At 34.9% G+C, this 26,303-nt stretch overlaps 3 protein-coding genes across 4 annotated transcripts in view; all 3 read right to left on the bottom strand.

The window, feature by feature from the left end:
- Nucleotides 1-5,840: 5,840 nt before the first annotated feature.
- Nucleotides 5,841-26,303, bottom strand: part of LOC108812839 (serine/threonine-protein kinase D6PK) — a 64,574-nt gene continuing 44,111 nt past the window's right edge. The window contains exons 2-4 of one of the 2 annotated variants that reach the window (XM_056988926.1): nucleotides 8,637-8,732; nucleotides 7,104-8,288; nucleotides 5,841-6,967 (exon numbers count right to left, since the gene is read on the bottom strand). In XM_056988926.1, coding sequence (XP_056844906.1) covers nucleotides 6,040-6,967; nucleotides 7,104-8,275 — 2,100 coding nt within the window. In that variant the 5' untranslated portion in view covers nucleotides 8,276-8,288; nucleotides 8,637-8,732 and the 3' untranslated portion in view covers nucleotides 5,841-6,039. Of the gene's footprint in view, nucleotides 6,968-7,103; nucleotides 8,289-8,636; nucleotides 8,839-26,303 lie in introns of those variants that run through there. The other variant, XM_018585212.2, reaches the window with a different exon arrangement.
- LOC108809108 (uncharacterized) lies at nucleotides 13,590-14,971 on the bottom strand. Its single transcript, XM_018581240.2, has 5 exons — nucleotides 14,815-14,971; nucleotides 14,607-14,723; nucleotides 14,421-14,491; nucleotides 14,237-14,323; nucleotides 13,590-14,155 (listed from the first exon to the last, which is right to left on the bottom strand). The coding sequence occupies exons 2-5, from the start codon at nucleotides 14,707-14,709 to the stop codon at nucleotides 13,826-13,828; spliced, it is 591 nt and encodes a 196-aa protein (XP_018436742.2). The 5' UTR covers nucleotides 14,710-14,723; nucleotides 14,815-14,971; the 3' UTR covers nucleotides 13,590-13,825.
- On the bottom strand, nucleotides 22,146-23,816 carry LOC108834649 (phospholipase A(1) DAD1, chloroplastic). Its single transcript, XM_018607976.2, has one exon. The coding sequence runs from the start codon at nucleotides 23,628-23,630 to the stop codon at nucleotides 22,290-22,292; it is 1,341 nt and encodes a 446-aa protein (XP_018463478.1). The 5' UTR covers nucleotides 23,631-23,816; the 3' UTR covers nucleotides 22,146-22,289.

Here is a 26,303-nt window from a genome sequence, read left to right as displayed (position 1 = left end):
TATAAGATCGATGTGATATAAGTTTACTGTATTATAGTATCGTTATCTTTTGTTTTGTAAAATAGATGTTATGTTTCATGTTTAATAATATATGTTTTATAAATATTTTAAATTCAGAAAGAATGCCAGACTTTGAGACTTTGGATGGAGATATGTGCTTGGCGGATAGTGCGTCAACGCACACTATAATTAAAGATAAGAAATATTTCTCCAGTCTCAAAATGAAAGATTACGCTGGAAGCGTAAGTACAATATCTGGTAATGCAAAGATTATTATGGGCTCTGGTAGAGCGAAATTTTCAATGCCAGGGGGAACAATATTTGAAGTAAATGATGCATTGTATTCCCCCAAGTCTCATAGAAACTTGTTAAGTTTTAAGGATATCCGAAAGAATGAATATCATATTGAGACTATGAGTAAAGATGGCATTGAGTTTCTTTGCATTAAGTCCGAGAGGAAACATATATTGGAAGAGTTAAGAATGTTATCCTCTGGACTATATTGTACAAAAATAAACATGACTGAGTCCTATGCCGTGGTAAACATGAAGTTTACTGATACATTTAAAATCTGGCATGAGAGGCTAGGACACCCTGGTTCAGTCATGATGAGAAAGATAGTGCAAAACTCGAATGGCCATCCGTTGAAACACGGAAAAGTTTTGCAAACGGGCGAGTTTACATGTAAAGCATGTTCTCAAGGAAAGTTTATAACTCGGCCATCACCAGCAAAAGTAGGCAATGAATCACCAATGTTTTTGGAAAGAATACATGGTGATATATGTGGGCCGATTCACCCACCGTGCGGGCCATTTAAGTATTTCATGGTATTGATTGACGCATCTACTAGATGGTCAAGTGTGTGTCTTTTGACAATACGAAATACGGCTTTCGCAAAGTTCATTGCCCAGATAATAAAGCTGAGAACGCAGTTCTCAGAGTATGCCATTAAGAAAGTAAGGCTTGATAATGCTGGTGAGTTTACATCGCAAGCCTTCGATGATTATTGTATGTCAATGGGGATTGATGTAGAGCATCCAGTTCCCCATGTGCATACACAAAATGGCATGGCCGAGTCGTTGATAAAACGGTTGCAGTTGATTGCAAGACCGTTAGTCTTGAGAACAAAGCTCCCAATTTCTGTATGGGGTCATGCTATATTGCATGCGGCTGCACTGATTCGGTTGAGACCGAGTGCATATCATAAGTACTCCCCATCACAATTGGCATCTGGGCAAGAGCCAGATGTATCCCATCTCCGTGTCTTTGGGTGTGCGGTCTATGTTCCGATAGCTCCGCCACAAAGAACAAAAATGGGCCCACAAAGGAGATTGGGAATATATGTGGGTTATACGTCACCAAGTATAATAAGATATCTGGAACCAGTAACTGGTGATATGTTTACGGCAAGATTCGCCGATTGCCATTTTAATGAGGATGAATTTCCAGCATTAGGGGGAGGAATTAGAGAAATTCCTAAAGAGATTACTTGGTGTACACAGTCGTTGTTACACCTTGATCCCCCTACGAATCAAAGAGAGCTGGAAGTTCAGAAAATTGTGCATTTGCATAAATTGGCAAACCAGTTACCAGATGCGTTCACAGATACAAGAAGGGTGACGAAATCATATATACCCGCTGAAAATGTTCCATCAAGAGTTGTTGTTTCTGGGGAACAAACTGATGGAAACAAAATAAATGAACCTGGGGTTCAGTTAAAGAGGGGGAGACCAGCGGGTTCGAAAGATAAAAATCCCCGAAAGAAAAAGAAATTGTTTGAGCAAAGTGAAAAGGTTCTAGAAGAACCTGATATTGAAAAATGTCTGAAAGAAGGCATAAGTGAAAAGGTTCAAGAAGAACCAAATAAAGATAAGGATCCAGATGACGAGGAGGGAACAGAAAAGTATGAGATTTCCATCAACTACGCCCTTGATCAAAAGTTATTGATCAGAAATAAAATAAAAGATGTTGATGGAATGTTCTCCTTTTCTGTGTCCAAAGAAATCAATCACGAAAGTGATGATCCCGATCCAAGGTCCATTTTAGAATGTCAGAAAAGACATGATTGGGAGGAGTGGAAGAAGGCCATTCAAATTGAATTACTCTCCCTGAATAAAAGAGATGTCTTTGGACCTATTGTCATAACGCCTGAGAATATAAATCCTGTTGGGTATAAGTGGGTATTCGTGAGAAAAAGAAATGAAAAGAATGAAGTAACACGATATAAAGCCCGATTAGTAGCCCAAGGTTTTTCTCAGAGACCGGGAGTTGATTTTGAGGAAACGTATTCCCCGGTAATGGATGCAATTACGTTTAGATTTTTGATGAGCCTTACGGCGTCAAAAAGTCTTGAAATGCATCTCATGGACGTTGTGACAGCTTATTTGTATGGATCGTTGGATAATGATATATATATGAGACTCCCTGAAGGATTAAAAATGCCAGGGGCATTGAAAGAAAAATCCAGGGAGGTATGTTCGGTCAAGTTACAGCGATCACTATACGGATTAAAGCAATCCGGACGCATGTGGTACAATCGCTTAAGTGACTATCTCTTGAGTAAAGGATATGTGAACAATGCGATATGTCCCTGCGTTTTTGTTAAGAAATCGTCATCTGGCTTTGTGATCATCGCTGTATATGTAGATGACCTGAACATGATTGGAACTCAAAAGGAGGTTGATGATGCTCGAACTCATATGAAAGAGGAGTTCGAAATGAAAGATCTCGGCAAGACAAAGTTTTGTCTTGGGCTCCAGATAGAGCATCTCCGAGAAGGGATATTTGTGCATCAATCAAACTATACGAAAAGGTTATTGAAACGCTTTCGTATGGACCAAGCGACTCCTTTGAGTACTTCAATGGTTGGTAGATCTCTCAATGTTGAGAGTGATCCTTTTAGACCCTGCGAAGATAGCGAGAAGATATTAGGTCCTGAAGTACCTTATATGAGTGCTATCGGTGGGCTATTATACTTGGCAAACTGTACCAGGCCTGATATTGCTTTTGCAACTAATCTCTTAGCAAGATATAGCTCTGCTCCTACTCACAGGCATTGGAACGGAATAAAACATTTGTTCCGTTATCTACAAGGTACAGTTGATTTAGGGTTAATGTATTTTAGAAAACCCGAGTTTGGTATGGTTGGTTTTGCAGATGCAGGATACTTATCAGATCCTCATAAGGCTCGATCGCAAACCGGCTATGTTTTTACAATTGGTGGAACTGCAATCTCTTGGCGGTCCCAAAAACAAACTCTGGTTGCAACTTCTTCAAACCATGCAGAGACTATTGCGCTTCACGAAGCATGTCGAGAATGTGTGTGGCTGAGATCAATGAGTCACCACATACAAGATTCAAGCGGAATAGTTAACAAGAAAGAGCCGACGAAAGTTTTTGAAGATAACTCGGCTTGCGTCGCTCAACTCAAAGAAGGCTATATTAAGAGCGACAGAACGAAGCACATCCCTCCAAGATTTTTCTCGTACATTCGGGAACTCGAGAAAAATAAAGAAGTGGACATCGAATATGTACGGTCATGCGACAATCCAGCGGATTTATTCACCAAAGCTCTTCCGACTACAACATTCCGGAAACACGTTTACGGTATCGGGATGCGGCGTTTGCGTGACCTATGAAGAAAAAACTATGTCCATTACTCTCAGGAGGAGATTACGTCAGTGTACTCTTTTTCCCTTGTCATGGTTTTTATCCCATTGGGTTTTTCCATGACTAGGTTTTTAACGAGGCACTATGTAATACAAGATGGATAATCAAGGGGGAGTGTTAAAAGATAATGATTCTCCATCTCTCTACACGTATTGAACACTTGTCTTTATTATATTCATCATTATCAATACGTGTCTTCATCTCCCTTACATAGAAATGACTAAGCAAAATATGAGACTACTATAAATAGTAGTGTTGTACTTCAGAAAGTAATAATATGTAAGTGTGTTTTATTTCAGTCTTCTCTCTCGTTATTTTGCTACACCAAAAGAAACAAAAAGCTTTATCTCTCTCTTAAGTCACCATCACTTCTTCCTCTCTCTCACGTTTCTTATTCACTACTCTCTCCTCTCACCATATAAAATAAACAAAGCTTAGTGGTCCCCATCTATCTCTCACCTCATATTTCACAACATATATAAACTAGAAATACTTGCAACGCGCAAGACAAGAGTTGAAGTCAACAAAACAATGGAAATAGCTAGATTCGTTATAACAACGACGGGTCTAATAAAAATGTATTTACATAATGGAAAAAAATATCAGGTATGGGATGGGGATGCATATAGTGATATAGGTGTCAATAAACAAAACCATAGGAGTTATTTTTCATTATATAAGGAGGAATAAGCCATAAGCTCCCAGTATTTAAACAATTTATCATTTCCCATCTAAAGCAAATTACAATAAACTAATCAAAACAACATAACTTTCACGTGGCGGCGAATTTTACAAAATGTTATTATTAAGCCTGACGTAAAAAGGGAAAGCCGTACGTCAAAGACACGTTTTGTTAACTGTGACTTTTGTTTTACTCACTCCACTGGTTCATTTCGTTGCAACATCATGTTAGACATAGGAAAAACATTTAAATAATTATACTTGATTATTTTTCTAACTAAAAAGACGTTGTTGGTATGTTGCGATCTATGTTTACGCAGGGAACGCGAAAATCTATCTAAAAATGTCTACAGTAATGGGCCAAAGGCCCATAAAATAATACCCCGTTAAGGTTGGTTCGGTCAAAATCAAGGAGATCTAGTAGAATGGGAACAAAGTTCAACCCAACAATTTGAAGCCTTATGAATGAGGAAAGACAACAACAGTTCACTCCACATGGTTGCTTGGGACAGGAAAGGGACACACCATAAAGACTGAATCTATCTTATTAAAACAGAAACATTCTGTTGGAACTAACATTTATTTTGTAAGTTTTTAAATTAAATACACCTTTATACTTTATAGTTAAACATACATTAAGTTACTAATGTTCCTTTCTTTATACTACTATCCATGTTTCCAAACAATATACTTATTTCTTTATACTACTATCAATGTTTCCAAACAATATATGTTTTATACTACTATCAATGTTTCCAAATAATACAATAATTAATCTTAGTTATTTTATATCTATCATTTTCTCTTTAAAATTTGTAGAAACGTCATAATTTCATAAATTGCAAAATAGTGAACTTTAAATTTCGATTATAAGATTACAAATTATGAAACTATTACAATTTAAATCCAATTAGATTACATATCGGTCATCCATCAGTTCAATCAGTTAGTCTCGGGTTTTAGTAATTTTTTAATATGAATATTTTAAAAACATAAATTGAATTGTCAGATCTCCGGATTAACCGGTATAATCACAATCGGGTTGAATTTAAAAATACTGATTTAAATGCAAAAATATTTTAAATACACACTCTTTAAAAATAACCAAAATATTTGTTACATTATTAGTGAAATTTTTCATCGTAAAATATCCCGCGCTTCAAAAGCGCGGATCAAAATCTAGTTATATATTAAAATGTATAATATCATTTTTCCAACTATGTTTATAGCATTGATTCGTTTCAACAGAAAACTTGATTAAATTCCACAATTATTTTAAATACTAGTCCATAATTTTTTACAGAAACACACAAAACAGTAATTTGATTAATATACAAATAAAAAATGCATATAGAAGTAGAACATTAACCATTTACCTAGTCTGACAAAGTGATCATTTCTCTTCTGTGTCTGAAGAACATGTGGTTTCTTCTTGGACCACCAAGACAAGCATGGTAGTGACATAACGATCTATCTGAGTCAGATGAAAATGCATTCCGACAAGTAGTATTACCAAAGGAGATTTTCTCAAGACTTGGAGCTTTCCATGTCCTTACAAAAGTTTTGGTTTTACATGGAATAAAGATTTAATCTCCCATACAAACAAAAAAAAGGACCTCTTAAGTTACTATGAGAGATAAGAAGACTAAAACTGCTAATTAAGGAGACCAAACACAAACCAACAAAGCTTCAGAAAAACTCAAAATCTAGAAATTTACCACCAGCTTTGGTATCTCCCCCTGCTCCTCCTCCTGCTGATGCTGCTGCTGATACTGGTGGTGGTGGTGGTCCCATCATTCTCTTGCTATTACTACCAAACCCAACAGGATCAATCGGTCCATACTTGGGAGGCGGTTCGGTCTCCATCATTCTCGGCACTTCAGGAGGAGTACCACACCTTATCAACGCCCAGTTCACTCCTTCGAAAAACGGATGCTGCTTTATCTCCGTCGCTCCTCTCTTCGTCCCCAACCTGCTCTTCGGATCTTTCACCAGCAACGCCTGAACCAAGTCCCTCCCCGCGTAGCTAGTGGCCGGCGACTCAGGGAACTTCAGCTGTTCTCCCACCACGTTGAACAGAGTCGCTCTGTTTCCCGACCCTTTAAACGGCGTCTTACCGTACAAAAGCTCGTGCACGAAGATACCGAAAGTCCACCAGTCCACCGCGCTCCCGTGTCCTTCTCCTTTGATGATCTCCGGAGCTAAGTACTCGTGCGTCCCCACGAAGGACATCGACCTCGTGTTAGGCTCGGCTACCAGCTCCGGGAGAGAGCCCGAGTGGTGTGACTTGAAGAGATCAGTCTGCGTTTTGCGAGTCTTGTTCTTTCTGCTAGGGAAGATGCGGCGAGGTAGGAAGCACGAGGGTTGGATGATGCAAGATGACGTAGGCTCGATGCAAGCTGGTTGAACGCAGAAGGCGCCACCTCGTCTTGATGGATCTGAGTCGAAGGTTTTGATGAGTGTTGGAGAAACAGCGCATCTCAGGGAGAGATCGAAGTCTGAGAGCATTATGTGACCATCGTCTCGAACCAGAACGTTCTCGGGTTTCAAGTCTCTGTAGACAACACCTAGCATGTGGAGATACTCGAGTGCTAGTAACACCTCTGCAGCGTAAAACCTGCCCAAAAACAAAAAATAAAAGGAAACGTTTTTAGATCATCAAAGTGAATGAAACTTATAGCCTAGTAACGTTTGAAACTAAAGGCCTAGGATTTTGAACCGAACCAAATCGAACCGAAAAAAAAAAGACATACCGAGCAGCATACTCGGAGAAATGCTTCCCAGGCTGGCGCTGTCTCAAAGTATGAAGATCACCACCAGGACAATACTCCATAACCAAACAAGAGAACCTATCCGTCTCAAAATGAGTATACAACGTCGGCAGAAACGGATGATCCAACAGCTGAAGAATCTCCCTCTCGGTCTGAGCTCGGTTCAGCTTCTTCCTGTTCTCAAGCGAAGCCTTGTCCATCACTTTCACAGCGAAATGACACCTCGTCCCGCTCAGCTCAGCCAGATACACGCTCCCTATATCGCCACACCCCAACCGTCTCAGCAGCTTGAAGTGGCTCATCCCTAGAACACCGTCCCTCGTCCTGATCGCCAAGATCGCGTTCCACCTCGGATCGTTCCCTTTGTGCGGCTTGTTGAGACTCCCCGTGAAGTTGCTCCAGCTGCTCTCTTCGCTCAAGCAGCTGCTGTCGCTCGCTCTCCTGCTCTCGAACGAATCGAACACCATGTTGTAGCTTTTGTCCATGCTAAGCACAACGTCGTTCCTCTGCGTAGTAGTAGCTGCAGAGGTGCTGTTAGCCATACTCATCGCTCTGGCGAAGTTCACGCTCTCCGCGCTGCTGTTATGCGGGCTAGCGTTCGTGCTAGCGTCCCAGACGCATTCCTTGTCCGAATCAAGGGGTGGGAGAGAGTTATCCGTGTTCTGAGACGCGCGAGCCGCGGAGAAGGGAGATGCTGCAGGCTCCTCGAGGAAAGGTCCTTTGGAAGTAGGGACGTAAACGGTTGTTATGAGATCCATGTCGTCGGGCTCTGGAGGATGACTAACGCCACGGAATGAGCTGGAACCGGGTTCATCATCAGCCACGACCTCTTCAATCTCCAGCAGAGGATACTTTGATGATGACTCCATCATTGGCCTGACCACAGGCTCAAACTCCTGAAAGTCAGCCATCATCATCATCATCGTATCATCTTCTCTATGCACATTCAGAACTTGGCTTAGCTCTCTCCCTAACGTCGTCGTGGTGGTGGGATTCGCTGGTCTTACTCCCTTGTTGTTGTTGTAACGAGCAGCTGGTTCCCTGGAATGTGTAACGTTGTCTCTGCTTTCAAAGTCTAAGTATTGTTGTCTTGTTGAGAGAGGAGCTTTACTAGGAAGCCTCTTGAGCTCAGCAACTCTTTCCATATCCAGCATTCATACGATTCTTCTATCCCCCCCAAAATAAAAAAAGTAAATCAATTAAAATTAGCAGTCACTAGAGAGATAAGACAAACAAAATCTGGGACCTTTTTTGTTATATAAATTACTAAATCAAAGTAGAAACTCTATTAACTATAGATTTGGTAATAACAACAACCATCAGGGCTAATTTTTTTTTGGTTTCAAGACAAAGATACAGAACACGAGTTTGTGTGTCTGTATTATCCTCCATTGTTTCGATAACAACATAGGGATTAAGGAACCAAGTTTTCATTTTTAGCTTTTCATTTGCAAAACCCATATAGAAAACGACAAAAAGGAAGAGACTTTGGAACAAGAGGAAGAGTTAACCAACCGGAAACAAGAGATGAAGATCCCGAGAATCGAAGAGCTGTTTTCCGGTTACAATGCAGAGAGATTTGAAGAATGTTTCTTTCTCCGATGAAAGAAGGAGATGAAACCCTCGTCTCCTATACGCAGGCTCGAAGATTTTGAGAGTGGTGAAGGAAAAGCTCTAAAGGCTTTTGCTTTATGTCTGTGTGTGTGTGGGCGCTATCTCACTAGCTGTGTAGGCTGCGACTGACGGTAACGGAGAAATTTATTTTTATTTTTAAAAGGAAAAAAATAAAATTAAAGGAGAGTGAGAGTGGGACCCATATACAGTAGGGTCCAGTCATTAAAGTGGGACCTGCTTGTGTTCCTTCTTCAACCTACAATTTGGTTTGAGACGTTTCTTTTGTTGTTTTGGTTTGATCAGAGGTTTTTCTTGTGTGGAGAGATTCCATTTTCTCTTCTTTTAGGTCAAAAATGAAAGTCTATATATTGATTATAGATTTTTCAACTATAATCACTTGGTTTAGATTTACTAAATCATTGTATCAAACATGTTAATACATTCTATGAAATCTTTGAAAATTACTACAATACATATATATACGTTGCTAGTTTGTTCAGATGAATAGACAATGTAGTATTTGTGAATAGTAAGGAAACAAACTTTATTTTGTAAGAGAATGGACTATTCCTTTTGTTGTGTAATAAAATATACAATAGTGAACGAAAGAGACAAGGAATCAAAACCTTGTGGATTTGTGAACAACACTTTTTTGACCCACCACCATCATCGCATATGTTGATTAGCTTTTTACTTATTTTTCTCTTCATTTCCCATCACTTTTCTTTTTATTTTTTGTTGCCCCTACGCATAAATCTTTGTCTTTATTATAGGAATTATTTGTTCATAGAGTTTTTTGAATGGTGACCATTCAAAGAACAGATGAAACAAGGAAGAGAAGAAGTTGAGTAATGTCATCGACATGCCATAGTTCTAAAAATTTTAAACTAAGTAGATCGTTATGATGAGTAGCATGTAAGGAGTATTTGACAATGTAAAAAGTTTCTTGATCATAGTAAAAAGGTAATTTAATTAATCATGCCTCTTCAACTCCACTAATTTATGTTGAATCTACTCTCTTTGTGCAGGTGGTGGTGGCCATATCAATATATACTGTATATATAATGGAGCAGTTGTGGTTCAATGGACATTATACTTGAAAGCAATGATTAGCGGGCATTGTTTTGTGAGTTAAACAATAAGAATAGTAGTATAAGATTATTGTCTTAATTTCAGCAATAAGAATAGTATATAGTTGGATTATAAAAACAATGTGGACCTCGACGCTCTAATCATGGTGGGCTTAGTGAATGATGCTTTATTTGCCTGCAAAGTAAATAAAAGCTGCGATGATAATTCTATTACGATTTTTTTATTTAAGAGATTAGCACTGCTAGTAATGTAAGAACAAAAAAAATATTATAAGCAAACAGAGACAGTTGTCGGCTTAGAAGGTGTAAAAGACGAAAATGACCATTAAAGTGAGTCGTTGAAAGGCTATTAAGACAAGGTTTTGGTGTAGGGTAAAATCGATATATATTTAATCAGATGGATTGCGCGTGGTTTGAAGAGATCTCTGTCTGGGTCAGTTTTATCTTTACCTCTCTAACCAAACGGTCCAAAACACATGCAGTGTCTCGTCCTTTTTATGTAATAATAGGATCAAATTTTGTAATTCCCATGAGTTTATTCAAGCTTATTATTATCTTTTATATCACTTAGCTTGTAATTATTTGCTTAATGTGTTTTAAGTAATATCCATATCTTTTAATATAAATTTGTCTTAAATGAATTACTAATATAGATGTTGGTGGGGTTTAAAAGAGGTAGCTAGTTACCGTGAAATTTAATTTCAACAATAATTAGTAATATTAAAATATATATTACATCTTATGTTAAGTTCCGCAAGCATATCTCGGACGTATAACATTGTATTGTTTTAAAGTATACATGGGTTATATTTCAAAACTAGCTATGTGAATATTTGTCAAAAAAGAAGAAATAATATTTGTCCAATATTAGACGCATTTTTTTGTAGTTTGTTGAGCTAATACTATGTGAATAGTTGTCCAAGGCTCTCTTAAACATATGCACTTAGCTAACTTTGGGTAAAATAAGGTATACTTGTATATCTTGGCATCTTCGTAGCCTCGCTATCCTATATTTTAAATCGTAAACCATTTACTAAACACCAATCTCTTAGGCAATGATATTTTGTATTTAGGTATGTGGAATAAATGGGTGTGAATGTGTGGTACTAACTATGGTATCTTTGTAGGTGGGGACTTGAATCTGAGCCCTTCTCTTTACTGAAAAGCACTTAAAAGAAAATAAAGAAGGGTTTGAAACTTTGAACACCAAAAATAATAGACTTATGACATCGAAACAATACAAAGGGAAAAAGCAACACGTTTCTTAATTTTTGAACTCTTCTGTTTCCATTCTCATCAAATTATGCTTTATTCTTTCCTCCTCACTTACATCATTATTTTTATAATTCAAAATATATATCCATATACTTAAACGAGCCAAAATAATCTAATAATGTTGGGAATATACCAAAATTATATTTTTATTAATTTATAGAAATTATTAATTTATCGATATAGTAATTGAACCAAAAACTCAATTTAAAACTATATTAATTTATAGAGATTTTTAGTATATATTAATTTATCGAATATCACATTATAATGTATGTTGGTCATTGGTCTAGGTTGAATAAGATCAAAATTTTAAATTCGACTGATGTCTATCCATGTCTTGTAACTGTAAACTTTTTGTTTCAAAACTAGTTATTAAACGTAAAACATAATAATTTCATCAAATTTAAGCAAAAAAAAAATTCTAATAATTCTCACTTGTTCGATTTACAAACAGTCTTGTTTACAAAACAACTTTCTCATCAGAGAAAATCTCAGTACTATTTGATGTGGGTTCGAGACTAATTCTACATTTCCAGCAGCGTGTTTAAAATAGCTTAGGATTTTTTGTTTAATCAAAATCGGCCCAATCTTATTTATTATTTTGGCCCGTATATTCTTGGTCCTTTTTCATATACAAGCCTATCCATCATTTTTTGTTCATAATGTTTTATTCTCTAATAATCGTATATTCAGTTTATTGTGAAAATGTTACTATACTTAGACACATAAAAATATTGGATATAACTAGTCGTCCGCTTAAAAATAACTAAAACACTACTAAATCGCTTAGACAAATTAAACTTGTCAAAATAACTAACGTAATTTGGACAGCATCGTCACAACAAAAGTTTTTTTTTAAAACATTGTCACAACAATATACATTTATATACATGAACATATGTCTAAATGCGTAAATTTCCGGAGGCCGAACTAAATTGTTTCAACATATGTCCAGTAACATCAATAAAGCATTTATATACATAAACATTGTTTCAACATATGTCCAGTAATCTATTTTTTTCTTTTCTAAATTAATAACAGTGTCCGGAGGCCGAACTAGTAATTTAATTTACATAAACATAATTTAATTTACATAAACACAACTTGATCACGTTAAAGATGTGGGATTGTACAGCTCCCGTTTAATCCAATTTGATGAAGTTTCATACGTCCAGTAGCTGGTTTATCACTTTCTAACTTTGTGGCCGGTGACTATAATAAAACAGAGAAGCTTGTATAACTCAACTTTACATAGTATACAAGTGTCGCTTACAAGTTGACAAAGATGGTGTCATTAACTACGTTACTCGTATTTTTAGAAACGTACAAATACTTACAGGAGTGTTACCATTTTAATGTCGCAATTTAGGATACGTACAATGGTGGAAACAAATGGACGGCGAGGCGTTGATGGGTCCTGCTACCAGCTAGGAATTAAAGTGATTTGTCATCATAATCCATCACATATATTTTTTTGGCACGATCAGCATTAAGCACTCACTCAATCGAGTAACATCAATAGTTGACTTTCAGGTTTCAAAATTTTCAACATAAAGCACTAATTCACGTAAAATCACATCATTCCAATGGGGAGGAGAATATCCAATTCGGCAAGAACAATAGTTGAGTAATAATAATTCACGACTTCAAAGTTTCAAATCTTCAATCATTAATGACGTAACCCTAAATCCATTCAATGTGACGTTTCATCCTTTTTTGGCTAAAGGTAGATGAAATTCAAAAAAGTTGTTGACCTGAAAATGTAATAAACGAGAGAAAAAATCATTTAAAGGAATGTATGTGATTTTCTCGCTTTTTCTTTAGCCTAAATCCAAAAACTCAACGCGCAAAGCTTTTCAGGATTCTTTTCAGTTTGGAGAATTGGATAAAATCAAAAAGCAATTATGAGATGATCTAACGATATACGAGCAACTTATAAATGGTATTTAAGCAAGGTTCTCAAAAAACTATAAATATGAATATAGAAAATAATTAGATTGTGTATCTCAAAACTATGAGAAACTCAAGCTAAAATATTCCAATTGAGAGTTTTGGGGGTGAGTTTCTCATAATTTTGAATATCCATAATTAAAAACTAATATTTATAAATATATACATTTATTGAGAATCCTTTTGTAAAATTATCTCATTAAAATGCTTTAATGAACTTTTTTTATCAACTACAAAATAATGGTCCAGTAAGTATACGAATTTTGGAGAACTAAGCACCTCATGTTCGAAGGCACTCCACGTACTCACTTGCTAAAGTTCCACAACTAAGAGTAAGCTTTACTAAGAATAACCATTTCAAATTGAATAAAACAATTACAAAAATAATTAAGGATGGATAATAGTTCAACATCCTATAAATATTTTTTTTCGGGTATCCTAGAAGCTAAGCTTCCTAATATTCGACCATGCAAAATATATTCAACCATCCCGTATGTTGTCATCGTTTATATTGAAATTTTGTACTTTGCAAATAGGATTACACCTAATATACAAACTAAGGATGATTATTATCATTCCTCATGATGAGGTTTGTAATTTGGAAAGATGAATACAAATAGGATTCAAAAAGATGTATTGCAAAGAGATTGCATATGAAACTAGAACAAATGACACATCATACTTCTCTTAATGTGTAACTCAGCTATTAGATTTAGATCATTGGTGCCGATACATGAAAAAATGGTTTACAGATTACAGAGCTAACAGAGATGACTACTTGCCTTTCCTCTTACCACCTCCTTTCTTACCTTTCTTCCCTTTCTTCTTTCCCTTCTTCTTCATGTCTCCTCCTCCTCCTCCTCCACCTCCTCCTCCTAGCTCTCCTCCCATGCCTCTGGACTTCTTACCGTAACTGTAATCTCCGGCATTACTTCTTGAAGAAGAACCAGAACGTAGTAAATCCTTAACATCGAGAACACCACCCCTGAAATTCCCGAAAGTTGATTTCAAGACTCTCTCCTCGGGCGTACGCTTCTTCTTCTCTGCGGGTTTCTTCGTAATCCCACCACCAAACTGTCCTCCAAATCTACCAAATATCCTATTCTGCAGAACACCACCACAATAGCAGGTGAGAAGAGTGAGACTTAGTTTCCTAATGAGCCAGGTTATCTAAACATCTCTAACCTGTTCCAGCATCTTTTCATCTCTTTCTTTCTGTTTCTTCATCTGAACTCTCGCTACACTGAGTGGTAGCCTCTGTTTCTTTTGAGCCTGCAACAGAAAAAATAGATTTAAAAAAATTGAAACTTTGAGAAGAACCAAGTCATCACTCGTGACGGAAACAGAGAATTGAAAAAAAAAATCAGACCTTTCCACCAAGTTGAGTGACTTTCTGATTCTCCAAAGCTTTCTTATCCTTCCATGTCATATGTTTTGTAGCTTTTTCAAAAAACATTTTAAAAATAATCAGTTAAGGAGAGAACCTACACCCACCCAATGTTTGAGTGCTAAACTCGTAAGAGAAAAAAACATTCAGAGGATCCAAATTGTTTACCAAATTGCTGAACATCTTCCATAATCTTGCTAAATCTCATGTTGGGATCAACTTCATGATCCACGCCTTGTTTGTTCTTCACCATTAACTTCCGATTATACATGTTTTTTTATTGTTCTGAAACAGACAAAAAGACAAAAGTGACTTTTGAGCTTCTCTGTTCCTAAACGAACCTCAATGCGAAAAAATTTACAACGACAGATCTTACCGTTTATTTGGAGAAATCTGAGTTTCAGACACGAATCTGACGATTGGTCGGAGAAGCTTGCTCTTGCTTGGAACAAGAGAGGCGCAAAGTCTCGGATTGGTATTTTTAGGGTTTACCAAATCCTTTTTTTTTTATTTTTATTGTCAACATAATTTCATTGATATCTCTGCCTCATGGGCACTGATACAAACGGTACTGGGCTTACAAATTTAAAGAGAGGCCCAACAGAGACACAATTTTAATTTTACTTTTTAAAGAACCATAAGCTTCATCATGAGCACGCACGTGTACGTGTATATAGGAGAGGGTCCTCTCAGAGGACTGAATCTCTTAAACGAGAGCACCTTATCCTTGTTGCAGAAGCTGGTTTGAAGTTGGCTGAGTCGTGGATGGGCTTCGGAGCTCTTTGTTGATGGGCTTGTCACTTAGACATATTGCATGGTTCGGAAACTGGGGAGTTATCATGTCATATTCGTACAGTCATATGACTAAGTCTGGGCATTCCGGGTTCCAATCGGGTCTTGGTTTTATCTAATCAGATTTTGGATTTTCGGATTTTGATAAATTAGTTCCATTCGGGTTATACGAAAGTTCGGTTTGGGATTAGTTTGGATTCTATCGGGTTCAGATCGGAGTTAGTAAATCTTCAAAGAACCATACAGCCAGATATACTTTCGGATTCGAGTCTCAATCGGTTCTTTGGTTTAAAAATATCTGATTTATACCTATTTTGTAAATAAAACATAAATAAAATTGGTTCTTTGGTTTTAAAGTATTTGATTTGTACATATTTTATGACCAAAACATAAGCAAAATCGATTCAAAAATAAGAAATAAACATTAAACGTGATTATTCAAAATCAAAAGAAAGATAAACATAGTTATTGATAGAAAACCAAATAAATGAAATCATAAAACAAAAACCAAATTCTTAAGAAATGAAAAACATTATTTAATGAAAACAAAATCAAAATATAAAAGGTTCAAGCCTCAGCCGTCACCTTTCAACCATCAACTTTCATGTAATAATATATTAGTGTTTTTTTGATACATATTAGAAATTGAGATCATGTTTGGTACAAGTTATTTTTTTTGAGATTTTGAATGTTTCGGGTTTTATCGGATATCCATTTATGTTCGGATAATACTCATAACCCGAAATACCATAAAACAAGATTCATTCGGTACTTATGTCGGGTTCGGATCGATTCAGATTTATTTTATCAGATCGAATTCGGTTCGGATTTTTGGATTCAGTTTATTTTTCCAGCCTTAAATATGACTTATATTTTTTCTTAACACCAAATTGAAATTTATAATTTGTTTATATAAGACCCATAAAGGAAATAAATATATACGTGTGGGTGCGTCACGCTTTGTCAGACTTCGAACCAAAATTTGGAGACCAAACTTGAAAAGGCTTTTAAAAGACTCGTTCTTCTTTCTCGTTTATTCTTTGTAACCAGTCATAGTCTTCAACCGTATAAATAAATAAGTATATATATTTCGGCTGCACTGTTGTTACTTGTACATGTTTTGTTAGACAAAACTTGCCGGTTCACACGGGTTCGTAACTCGACATTTCTTTTTCTTATAGAAAAAAGCATGTTAGGTCCAAATTAATTGTGTGGCACATAAATATCAAACGGGTCGAAGAGCAACAATCTCTATATAGAAAAAAGTACACTGGAGAGAAGGAACCCATTGATGGCTAGTTACTCAATTTAGTTTATGACCATTGACCAGTGAATGTGTTCAATAACACCATGAAATGTGAACGTAGAATTGCGTACTTCTTAGTGATTTTTGAGTTCTACTACTTTTAAAGTCACTTTCCTTTAGGACCATCTTCGCCTTACTCGAGGAATTCCACAACTACTAATTATTGACCATAATAACAGAAAATCATTATTGGAATGATTGTTAGTTTATTTCCATATCGATATTAATATTTTTAATGTTTTTGAACATAGTGTACATATTGTATTTTCTGGTTCTCATGAAAATAGCTTTAAAATAAGTGTTGTCAGCAATTTGACATATACCTATCCATTTTTTCAAAAAAAAAAAAAAGACATATACCTATCCACAGTCCCAATATATGATCCGCTTTTCAAAGAAACCAATTAATATACCATAATTTTATAATTTTATCTAATTTTAGTTTTGGTTTTAGATATATTTGCTGGGTGTTTCTTATTTAAATTGTTTATAACTATGAAAACATTTAACTTTGTAATAGTTATCTTCTGGTTCGTCATTGTAACTTTAAACTGAAAGAAAACATTTCCTTACCAAAATAACAAATTTTCAATTAATTAATTCGGTTCAGTTTATACATAACAAGCACCTGTAACAGATATGCTGTGCTCCCAAGATTAAAATCAATGTTAGATTCCTCAAAACGCTCTGATTATATCAAAATCAATATGCAAGACACCCTTTTCTGTTAAATTTACAATAGTACGGTCAAAATACTTCTAAAATAATACAGTTAAATAACTAAAAATTAATTGATGGGTTAAAGTGCACGGGTGTTCAAATGAAGGTGAGAGTTGGGTGAGCGAGATTGCGACATCTATTGATTTCGATGATTTTGACTAATTCGTTTGGGTGGTTGTTGGACAGCCGCAATTTTGCATAATGTTGAGATGTAGGAGGCATAAAGGTATACACACACCCTCTTTTGAAAAAACATTTTCTTTCATTTATGTATATATAAATATTGTTCAACGACGTATATTTTCTGTTTTTTATTGAAAACTATATTCTTCATTCCATTACATTTTAACTGTAGTTTTAAATTTAAATATATATATATATATATATATATATATATATATATATATATATATATATATATATATATATATATATATATATATATATATATATATATATATATATATATATATATATATATATAAAAATATTTAATTGTGTATATTTTATTTATACATTTAACAAAATTTCAACTAATATTTAATTTATAAAATCAATAAATTTTAAATTAAAATTTAGAAAAATATTTTTTTTGAAATATTTTTTTTTTTTACAACGACAATTAAAATGAAAACAGATAAAGTATTATAGTATTATTTTTGTAAACCAGTGAGATTAGAAATATAGTTGTATAATAATATATCACTGTTGTAGACTTTTCAGTGGTCTCCGCTGAGCGTATATCTAGACCAGGGTTCTAAAACGCGGCCGTAGTGGCCGATTACTCGCCGGTGCAACGTTCGGCGTCGTAGCTCCGCCGCGATTTGGCTCCGTTCGGCCAAAAACTCGGCTTCAAAAAACACACATCATGTTATGACATTTCCATGTTTGAAAATGATAAATTCTTCACAAATCCATCATAATACAGTGCTAGAAACAAAGAAACATAGTTAGATCAAAGCAAATCGTTAAAAAAAAGTTGATTTGTGTTGGAGGAAATGAGATAACGGCTGCAAATTAGTAGGTCAGAGGAAAGGAAGAGACAACAAAGAAGATGAAGGGATATTTACAATTATGCCATTAATGAGTTAAAAACAAAATAAAAATAAAAAACGAACCAAGGGTTACTCGAACTGAGGATCTCTTGACATAGAATATGCATAGAAACCACTACACCACGATAACTTTCTCTTCAAACCTGGTAAATCATGTTTTATATTACATAAGCTATTAAAATTGAAAAAAACACTCAAAATTAATCCCCGATTAACTCCCGATTAATCTCCGATTTTCTTACAACTCGCTAGGCCCGTACCAACCGCCCGACTCACGCCTAGCGCGATTCCGAACATGGATCTAGACTATTGTTTTGTTGGTCCTTGTTCACAAATCGGCTGAAAGCTCCAAGGAGTCATAAAAAGTTAGGCCGAAAGCTTCGTGATGTCATATCGGAAAAAAAAAGATTGGTTCTATCACATGATCCACGCACAATGTGAGATTAGGAGATATACTACTTATGTAATACAATTATTTTAACTTGATTACCAAAAAAAAAATATTTTAACTTTTTGAATCTACACAGCAAGTAAATTATTTTTTTTCTACCAACAATAAGAATTGGTGGTTCAAAAAAAAAAAACAACTTCAATTTGTTTGTTCAAGAAACTGTGATATGTTTACTTAAGCTTAAATGTCATAAACAAGTGTACTTATAATTTAGTTACAAAAAGGTATACTTATAATTTTATATGAACAGTAAGTTTAGCACGGTCCTAATTCTCCTTCTATATCAATACAATAGGATAAGATCTGCGTCTTCCACGGGATGAAGTTGTTATTTTAATATATTTTGGAGAATGAAACAATAGTTTGGTTTCATTTAGATTATGGATGTTCAATCCGGATATCAGATTGGTTTTGGTTCATTTCGTTTTTTTGGTATTTCGGTTAGTGAAATATAACTACTATTCTAAATTCATATTTACTTCGGTTCGATTTAGTTTATATACCGTCATTTTCAATTTATTCGATTTTATACCAAAAAAACATAATTATTTAGTTTGAGATTATATTATATGTTATACGAATTTTTGAATCATGTTGTCAAAAAATCATTTAACTAAAAAGTATTATGTATTTAAATAAAAGCTTCAATATTTTACGATGAAATATTTAAGCTTAAATGTCATAAACAAGTGTAGTTATAATTTAGTTACAAAAAAGTGTACTTATAATTTTATATGAACAATAAGTTTAGCACGGTCCTAATTCTCCTTCTATATCAATACATGTCAATAATATAATTTCTTTGATTTCTTTATAAATCCTGTCTAGGCAAAATTGTAAGACAACTGTAGAGAAAAAAAATGCAGAAGCGCAAACAAAGAAAAGTCACAAATGAACAAAAAATAATTTTGTGTGGAGGACTAAATTAAAAAGTGGTCGGAGATTCTTATAAAAATGAAAGTTTCTACAATAACGAGGAAAATGGGAAATGCTATCCATATTTTATTGACTTGCTTAATCTAATCTAATCTAACTCTAATTATTACAAAAATTCGTGAACAGTTTACTGTCCGCGAAAAAACTATGATAGGGAGGTTTTCCATTCCAATATTTTCATTTTTGTTTTATTTTGACAGAAGAATGATGTGGTTAGAGTTCTAACAAAGTATAAGTTAGAACATTTTATTGATGACTTCCAGCATAGTTTCTCACCTTCATATTAATAGAAAAAATAAGAATTAGTATCATAAGTATCTCTGCATATAACTTATTTCTGACAATTAATTAAGAAACTCAAATGCAAGATGTCTTCCTTCTATTGTTTTGCTTTTCTTTTATTTTAAATTTTAATTATGAAATTAAATAATACTATTATTATACATAGTAGATATTCATTGGAAGATATCTACCAGTAATGATGCTCTACATGAGAGAGAGATAGTAACAAGTGATGATCACTTTCTACAATGATTTATCCAGAGATATATCTTCGATATTTCAGCGCTGTAAAAAACCCAGCATTTTAGGTATGGGTCGGTAATATGATTTGTACATAAATATTTGAGACTGGGACGTGTCTATATATGTTCGTATACGGCTTGGATCATGCATGCCATATATTCCCCCTCTATGTAACCATAAAAATAGGGACGTTGACCGCACGTTGTCATGCATGCACTTGCCAGTTAAATCATTTTTGTTTTGTTCATGACCAAAGAAATTCTGATTGCACAACGTGTAATTTGTAGTAACATATAAAATCGGAAGCAAAAATAAAATCGATTGCTGGTTTCTACCCTCGCATGATAATGACCTTTAATATTTTCACTTAGTAACTCAGTGAATTACTATACTGAAATGTGAAATCAACATTGAATGATGTTAAGTTTAATGTAATGAATTTTGTGTACGTACATAGAACGTTTGCTCATTTGATTAAATGAAACTAAAATAATTGAAACATATGAGAAAACAGTTCATTTGGACTCATATCATGATTAATATGACTATCACATATTGAGTACTTATCATGATAGTAAACCAAAATTATTATCTTTATAAATTTATTAATAATTTTTTCAAAATTTGAGAAATTCATATCAAATTCTCTTAAAAATTATATTTTATTTTCTTATATTTTAAAAGGTTCGCAAGTAAATATTAAGGTACTTTAATATTATATTTTGAGAAATTCAACATTGAGAAATTTTCGTAGGAGAAATGCTTCGAACGAAATAGTTAACAAAAAATTCAATGTTGACATTCGTACCCTCCCCTCCGCCACCGTCACGTCACTTACCCTCTGTAAGCTCTTTTGCTATTACTTTAGTAATTAATTAAACACTATATTTAGAAATTCACGAACATGTACGTGTTATTTAATGTGTCTATTATATTACCAAGTATGTTACCTATCCGTTAAGTATCTTCTCTTACATTCATTTTATGATGTTTTGATCGACAGGACTACCATTTACCTAGTGTAATTCTTTTACTATAGGATAGTTTCATCATTAGTTTTTGGTAAAATAGATAAGATTAATTTGTTTGTGAATTTAAAGTCTCTTCAGTTTTGGATATATGGCTGATTTCTGTTGTGATTTTTTTTTTTGCAACTTGATTTCTGTTGTGATTTAAAACTATCTTTAAAACTCTGGAGTACCAAAACCGAAGAGAGCAACAAAAAAGTTTACTTAAACAGATTACCCTAATGCAAAAAAAAAAAGTTTTATAAAAGATGTCACTAGATATAGTCATTATACTATCACAAGTGATTTTTACCATGAAATATGGGACGAGAAAATGATACCATATTTTTTGCTATAACCTGTGAGAATATGTAATGTGCAGCATTAAACTTTAATGTAAAAGCAGTACTGGTGGGGGTGATTACTGGATCAATTATTCGATAATGTTGTATATTTAACTTATCAAGGTTGCTTTTGCATAGCCAAAATGATGTTGTTGTAATGTATAACGCGTAAGGGTGTTTTCATAGTAACGAGGAAAATAAGTATATAAGGTATTGGACGGCGCATGATGCGTGATCTTATTTGGCTTTTGGATTTTGATCTCACAAGCAACTGATTCCTTCTTAGATTTTGCAAAGTACATTTTCAGTCAAAATCTTCAGCCGGTCGGTGCTTACGTGGCTTGGCACCTCAGATAATTTCTCAAATTTGGACGGAGTAGGGTTATATATGTCTTTTAACTTTCCTTTCGGTCAAGTTCAGACAATTTTCGACTTTAAGAGTTCAGATTTTAGACACACATGCGTCTAAAAGTTTATGACTAATAACCACAATTTAATAAGATAATAAAGAAAGAAAAAATCATATATATACATTATTTGAGATTACGACTTCTTTACACTTTTTCTCTTTTAAAGCTGTACTTTCTAATTCTACCACTGAGTTAGAGATGCATGTAATGTAACGATATTAATCTGTTAACCGGAGCTAAACCGGGACTTTCTTTCTCGGTTTAATGCTTTTTAATGCACAAAGTTACGTATATCTAATGAATCTTCATCTATGGAGGACTCTTCGAGCCGTTTCTCTGAATGGACACGTGGAGCTCACAAACCCATCTACCAAATGTAGGTACGTCTTCAGCTCGTGACACGTGGCAACATTGATGCCGTTCAGGTACGGAGAGTCACGGCTGCTCAGCCGAAGCTCTTTCCCGACCTCCGCGTAAACCCACGGCGTCTCCTCCACTCGTTTCTGTATCCAGCTCGGCATCGACGCCGTCATCTTCACGTTATCTTGCTCTCTGTTATCTAAAACCACTCCTGGAACTTTGGTGATGACGTCGTCGGAGTTCACGATCCTCAACACCTTCGTGCCTTGCTTCTCAAGTAGTTTCCTGAAGCATCTGTTTCCAACGCGTGGACCTCCGAAAGACATGACGGTTACCATTGGCGCACGTTTAAACGTCGTTTTGATATCGTACGCCGCTAACGTCGCGATGGCCGCTCCGAGGCTGTGTCCCGTTATCGTTAAACTCAGCGGCTCGTCGCCGTAAGACTGAAGCAGCCTCGAGATCTCCTCTCTTACCATGTCTCTCAAACTGTGGGCCCCTGATGTGTATAAGCTTAAGAACCCACTCTCGACCATGGGCCCAGAGTTAGACCCGTTAAGATTAGGTCCACTCGGCCCATCAGGGAGATGCGTCAGCGTGGCTCGGAGATTCTCTAACCACTCAAGACACGTGGCGGTTCCGCGGAATGAGATGACGACGTCTCTACGTCCGAGCCGTGAGATCTCGTCTTTGTCTTGACATACCGCCACGTAACCAATCCAGCTGGACTGTGTAGCCATCCAGCTAGGCGCTTTCTCAATCCAACGTGGTAAGTTAATACCTGACGTGGCACGGAGGTTCTTCGTCACTCGATAACCGGAGTTAGGTAAACCGGATTGGTCTAACAGCGTGTTCCTCGGAAATTGGCACGTGGCATAGGTTGGAGAAGAAGGATCGAAATCGAAGGACTGGTAAGCCGATTCCACGAACTGACCGTACCGGAGAATCTCCCCTCGGAGATTATCGTCCAATGGGTCTAAAAGACCTTCCCAATTCTGAAGCCCCTGGTACTCCTTCCATTTACGGTTTAGCTTAACCGGGCTGTTCGAACCAGAGAACGTCAGTTCACCGGAATTATGATCTTGGTTTAGCAGCAAACCCTCCCACATTTCTGGTTTGGGTATAACCGGTGACCGGGAAGTAGATATTGTAGGAGAAGGAAGAGTAAGTACGCATCTACATTTACGGCTCCACGACATGTTAACATTTACGTGTGAAACAACGTCGTAGTTTGGTAGTGAAGGTACTACACTGTACGGACGTGCAGGAGAAAGAGAGAATCTCATTATTGAGAAAAGAGTGTGTGCTTTAAATATAATTATGAAAATTTTATTAATAAGAGTTCTAACTAAAATAGACGATTCTGTCTGGTACTTGAAGATAATATTCTTTTTTTTTGTAAGAAGATGAAGTGAATTAAAGCAAAAAAAAGAAGATGAAGTGAAGAAGAGGGAAGGTGTGATGGAAGAGAGAGAGATGAAGTTAGTTCCTTTTATAGTGGAGATTAAAGAAGTGAGAGAACTTGGGATTTATAGTGGAGTTAGAGGGATCTTTGAAAACGAAAGGACCTGACTCATGAAATTTGTGGACTGTGCTTATATAAGTATAAAATTTATTAGTTTCACAATGTAATATAATTTTATATGAAATGGAGACATACACATTGGTCTTTATTAAGTAGTATTGTGTATGTAAAAGCAATAAATACACCACAATAGAAACGATAGCTGAGTTATGTATATTTAATGAAGAATGAGAACAATCTTTCACAATAATGTGGTACACGTAAGCTATGTCTTTCACTTAACAACATACACCTAAAAAAAGAATGTGAAATCAAAGTGTTTGAGATAAAAAAAAAGATGATTAACAATAGCTCTACGTTATTACTCCCTCTGTTCTTTTATATAAGTCGTTTTAGAGAATTTTTTCTGTTTCAAATTATATGACGTTTTCGGTTTTCTATGTAAAATTTATTAAGAGTTAATGTTGTATGACCAATGATAAAATACTATCTATTTTTTCATTGGTTGATTTATGGTTAGTTAAATAATTAATGATATTTTTGTCTAGAAAATATAAGAAATTAATGATATTCTTAATTTGTGTGTATAGTTCTAAAACGACTTATAATAAAAAATGGAGGGAGTACTTTTTAACGAGGGTTGTCGTTACCCACATATTCAATTTTAAATGCAGGATATCATAATCTTCACATGAATTTAACGGGTATTTGGTTGAAAAAAAGTATGTATGATAGCGAGATACAACATACGAGAGTAGTGGACGGCTGAGATGAGGAGAGAAAGATGTGTGGATCGAGATAAATATCTGACCGTCGCTTCCTACCATGATTTGATTGGAATGGACACGTGTGGGGTTTCCACGGATATGGCTCAAAAAGGCTTTGACAGGCGAGGAACCATCACCGACTCGGCTCATATTGGCTGGTTGTGGTACTATCGGCTTTAGCCATTCGCCGCCAAATTACTCTCTAGATGAATGCTGAAAGAAAGTACGCACGCACGTATGCACCCCCAACGACTCCACTACTCTTCTCTTGCCTTTTGAAAGAGCTCATATCCCACTTAGGTTTAAGGGTGGGTGTGAAAATCATGCAAATAACAAGGTAAACGTCAAAGATAGAGTTCTTGCGAACACATTCGGAGATGAGAGTGCCTTTTTTGTTCATAGGAACCAAAAGACACTCTTTTTCATCAACACACATAGAGTTCTTGCCAATACACTCGGAGACGAGAGCACCTTTTTGTTCAAATTTACCAAAAATACAGTTTTTTTTCATCAAAACACATATATCGCTGTCGATAATAAACATGTTGACTATGGAAATTATAATTCTCGGTACATCGGCAAAAATACATATTTATAGGTAAAAATGAATACGTTTATTGGTATGGCATATATTTTTAGAATTAAAAACATTATAGTACATAAGGAAGTTTTTATAAGATAATAAAATATTAAGTTTTAAGCTAGAAATACGGATCTAAAAAGTTAAAAGTGATTTATTCATATAATCATTGTATAAAATTTAGATGGGTATTTGTTCCAATCAAAATTTTCCTTTTATGTTTTTCGGTTGTTTTTTTTCTTATTTTGATTCGCATTTATTCACATAAATTGTTGGATTATTTTCTAGATTATGTCTAACTATATTCATTAGTATAATATTATGTATGAGCTCATGATACAAATTCTAGATTGTTATTTTTTTAATTATACATGGATATCCTGATCCCTACAAAAGTGGGTCCAGATGATCCAAGTGTTAATAACCTACATTTTTTGCTTATATTGATCATTTTTTTTCTGGTGATGCTAAAATATTAATTCTCCATATTTTATGCATTGTTTTTACTCTGTTCCTAAAATGATTCATACTTATCAGGGTTAAATATTACTTATATACTACATATTTCATCTTTTTCAAAATATTAAGTACTTTTCATTCCGTTAGTAGCACCATATTAAAAAAGTTGTTTCTTTTAAAAGAATATTAATTTAATATATAAACTTAAACTAATTATAAAATGCTTACATAGTTTAATTGGTCATACAATATTAAAAAAGTACAAAAATTGCATTCAAATGTTAAAAACTATCTCCAGTTTAAAACAAAAAAATATTTGTAAAGCTATTTATACTATGAAACAAGGAAAAAGTATTATTTATCTGAAGTTATAATGTGAGATTTTATTAATATCTCAAACAAAGTATCACACAAATTCTTGATCTCGAACCTTCAATGAAACATGGCACACATTGTACTGGCGAACTCACTAATGAAACGTTTCTTCTAACATTTTTTATATAATTATAAACTAGGTGTTTTCCTGCACCATGTGCAGTAAAAGAATTTTAAAAATTTTTTAAAAGATAAATATAAATTATATTTATTTTTTATTAATATTATAAATTTTATTTTTTCTTATCAATAT

This window comes from Raphanus sativus, chromosome 6 (assembly GCF_000801105.2).
Source record: "Raphanus sativus cultivar WK10039 chromosome 6, ASM80110v3, whole genome shotgun sequence".
NCBI classification, from domain to species: Eukaryota; Viridiplantae; Streptophyta; class Magnoliopsida; order Brassicales; family Brassicaceae; genus Raphanus; species Raphanus sativus.
This window is presented reverse-complemented; position numbering and strand designations above follow the sequence as displayed.

What these genes read in the sequence shown, in the direction of transcription:
- LOC108809108 (XM_018581240.2), bottom strand. Translation starts at nt 14,709, where the DNA reads ATGTATAATCGGAAGTTAATGGTGAAGAACAAACAAGGCGTGGATCAT. An exon ending in TCACTCAACTTGGTGGAAAG is followed by an intron (nt 14,324 to 14,420) that starts GTCTGATTTTTT and finishes TTTCTGTTGCAG; the next exon opens with GCTCAAAAGAAACAGAGGCT. An exon ending in ATGAAAAGATGCTGGAACAG is followed by an intron (nt 14,156 to 14,236) that starts GTTAGAGATGTT and finishes GGTGTTCTGCAG; the next exon opens with AATAGGATATTTGGTAGATT.
- LOC108834649 (XM_018607976.2), bottom strand. Translation starts at nt 23,630, where the DNA reads ATGAGATTCTCTCTTTCTCCTGCACGTCCGTACAGTGTAGTACCTTCA.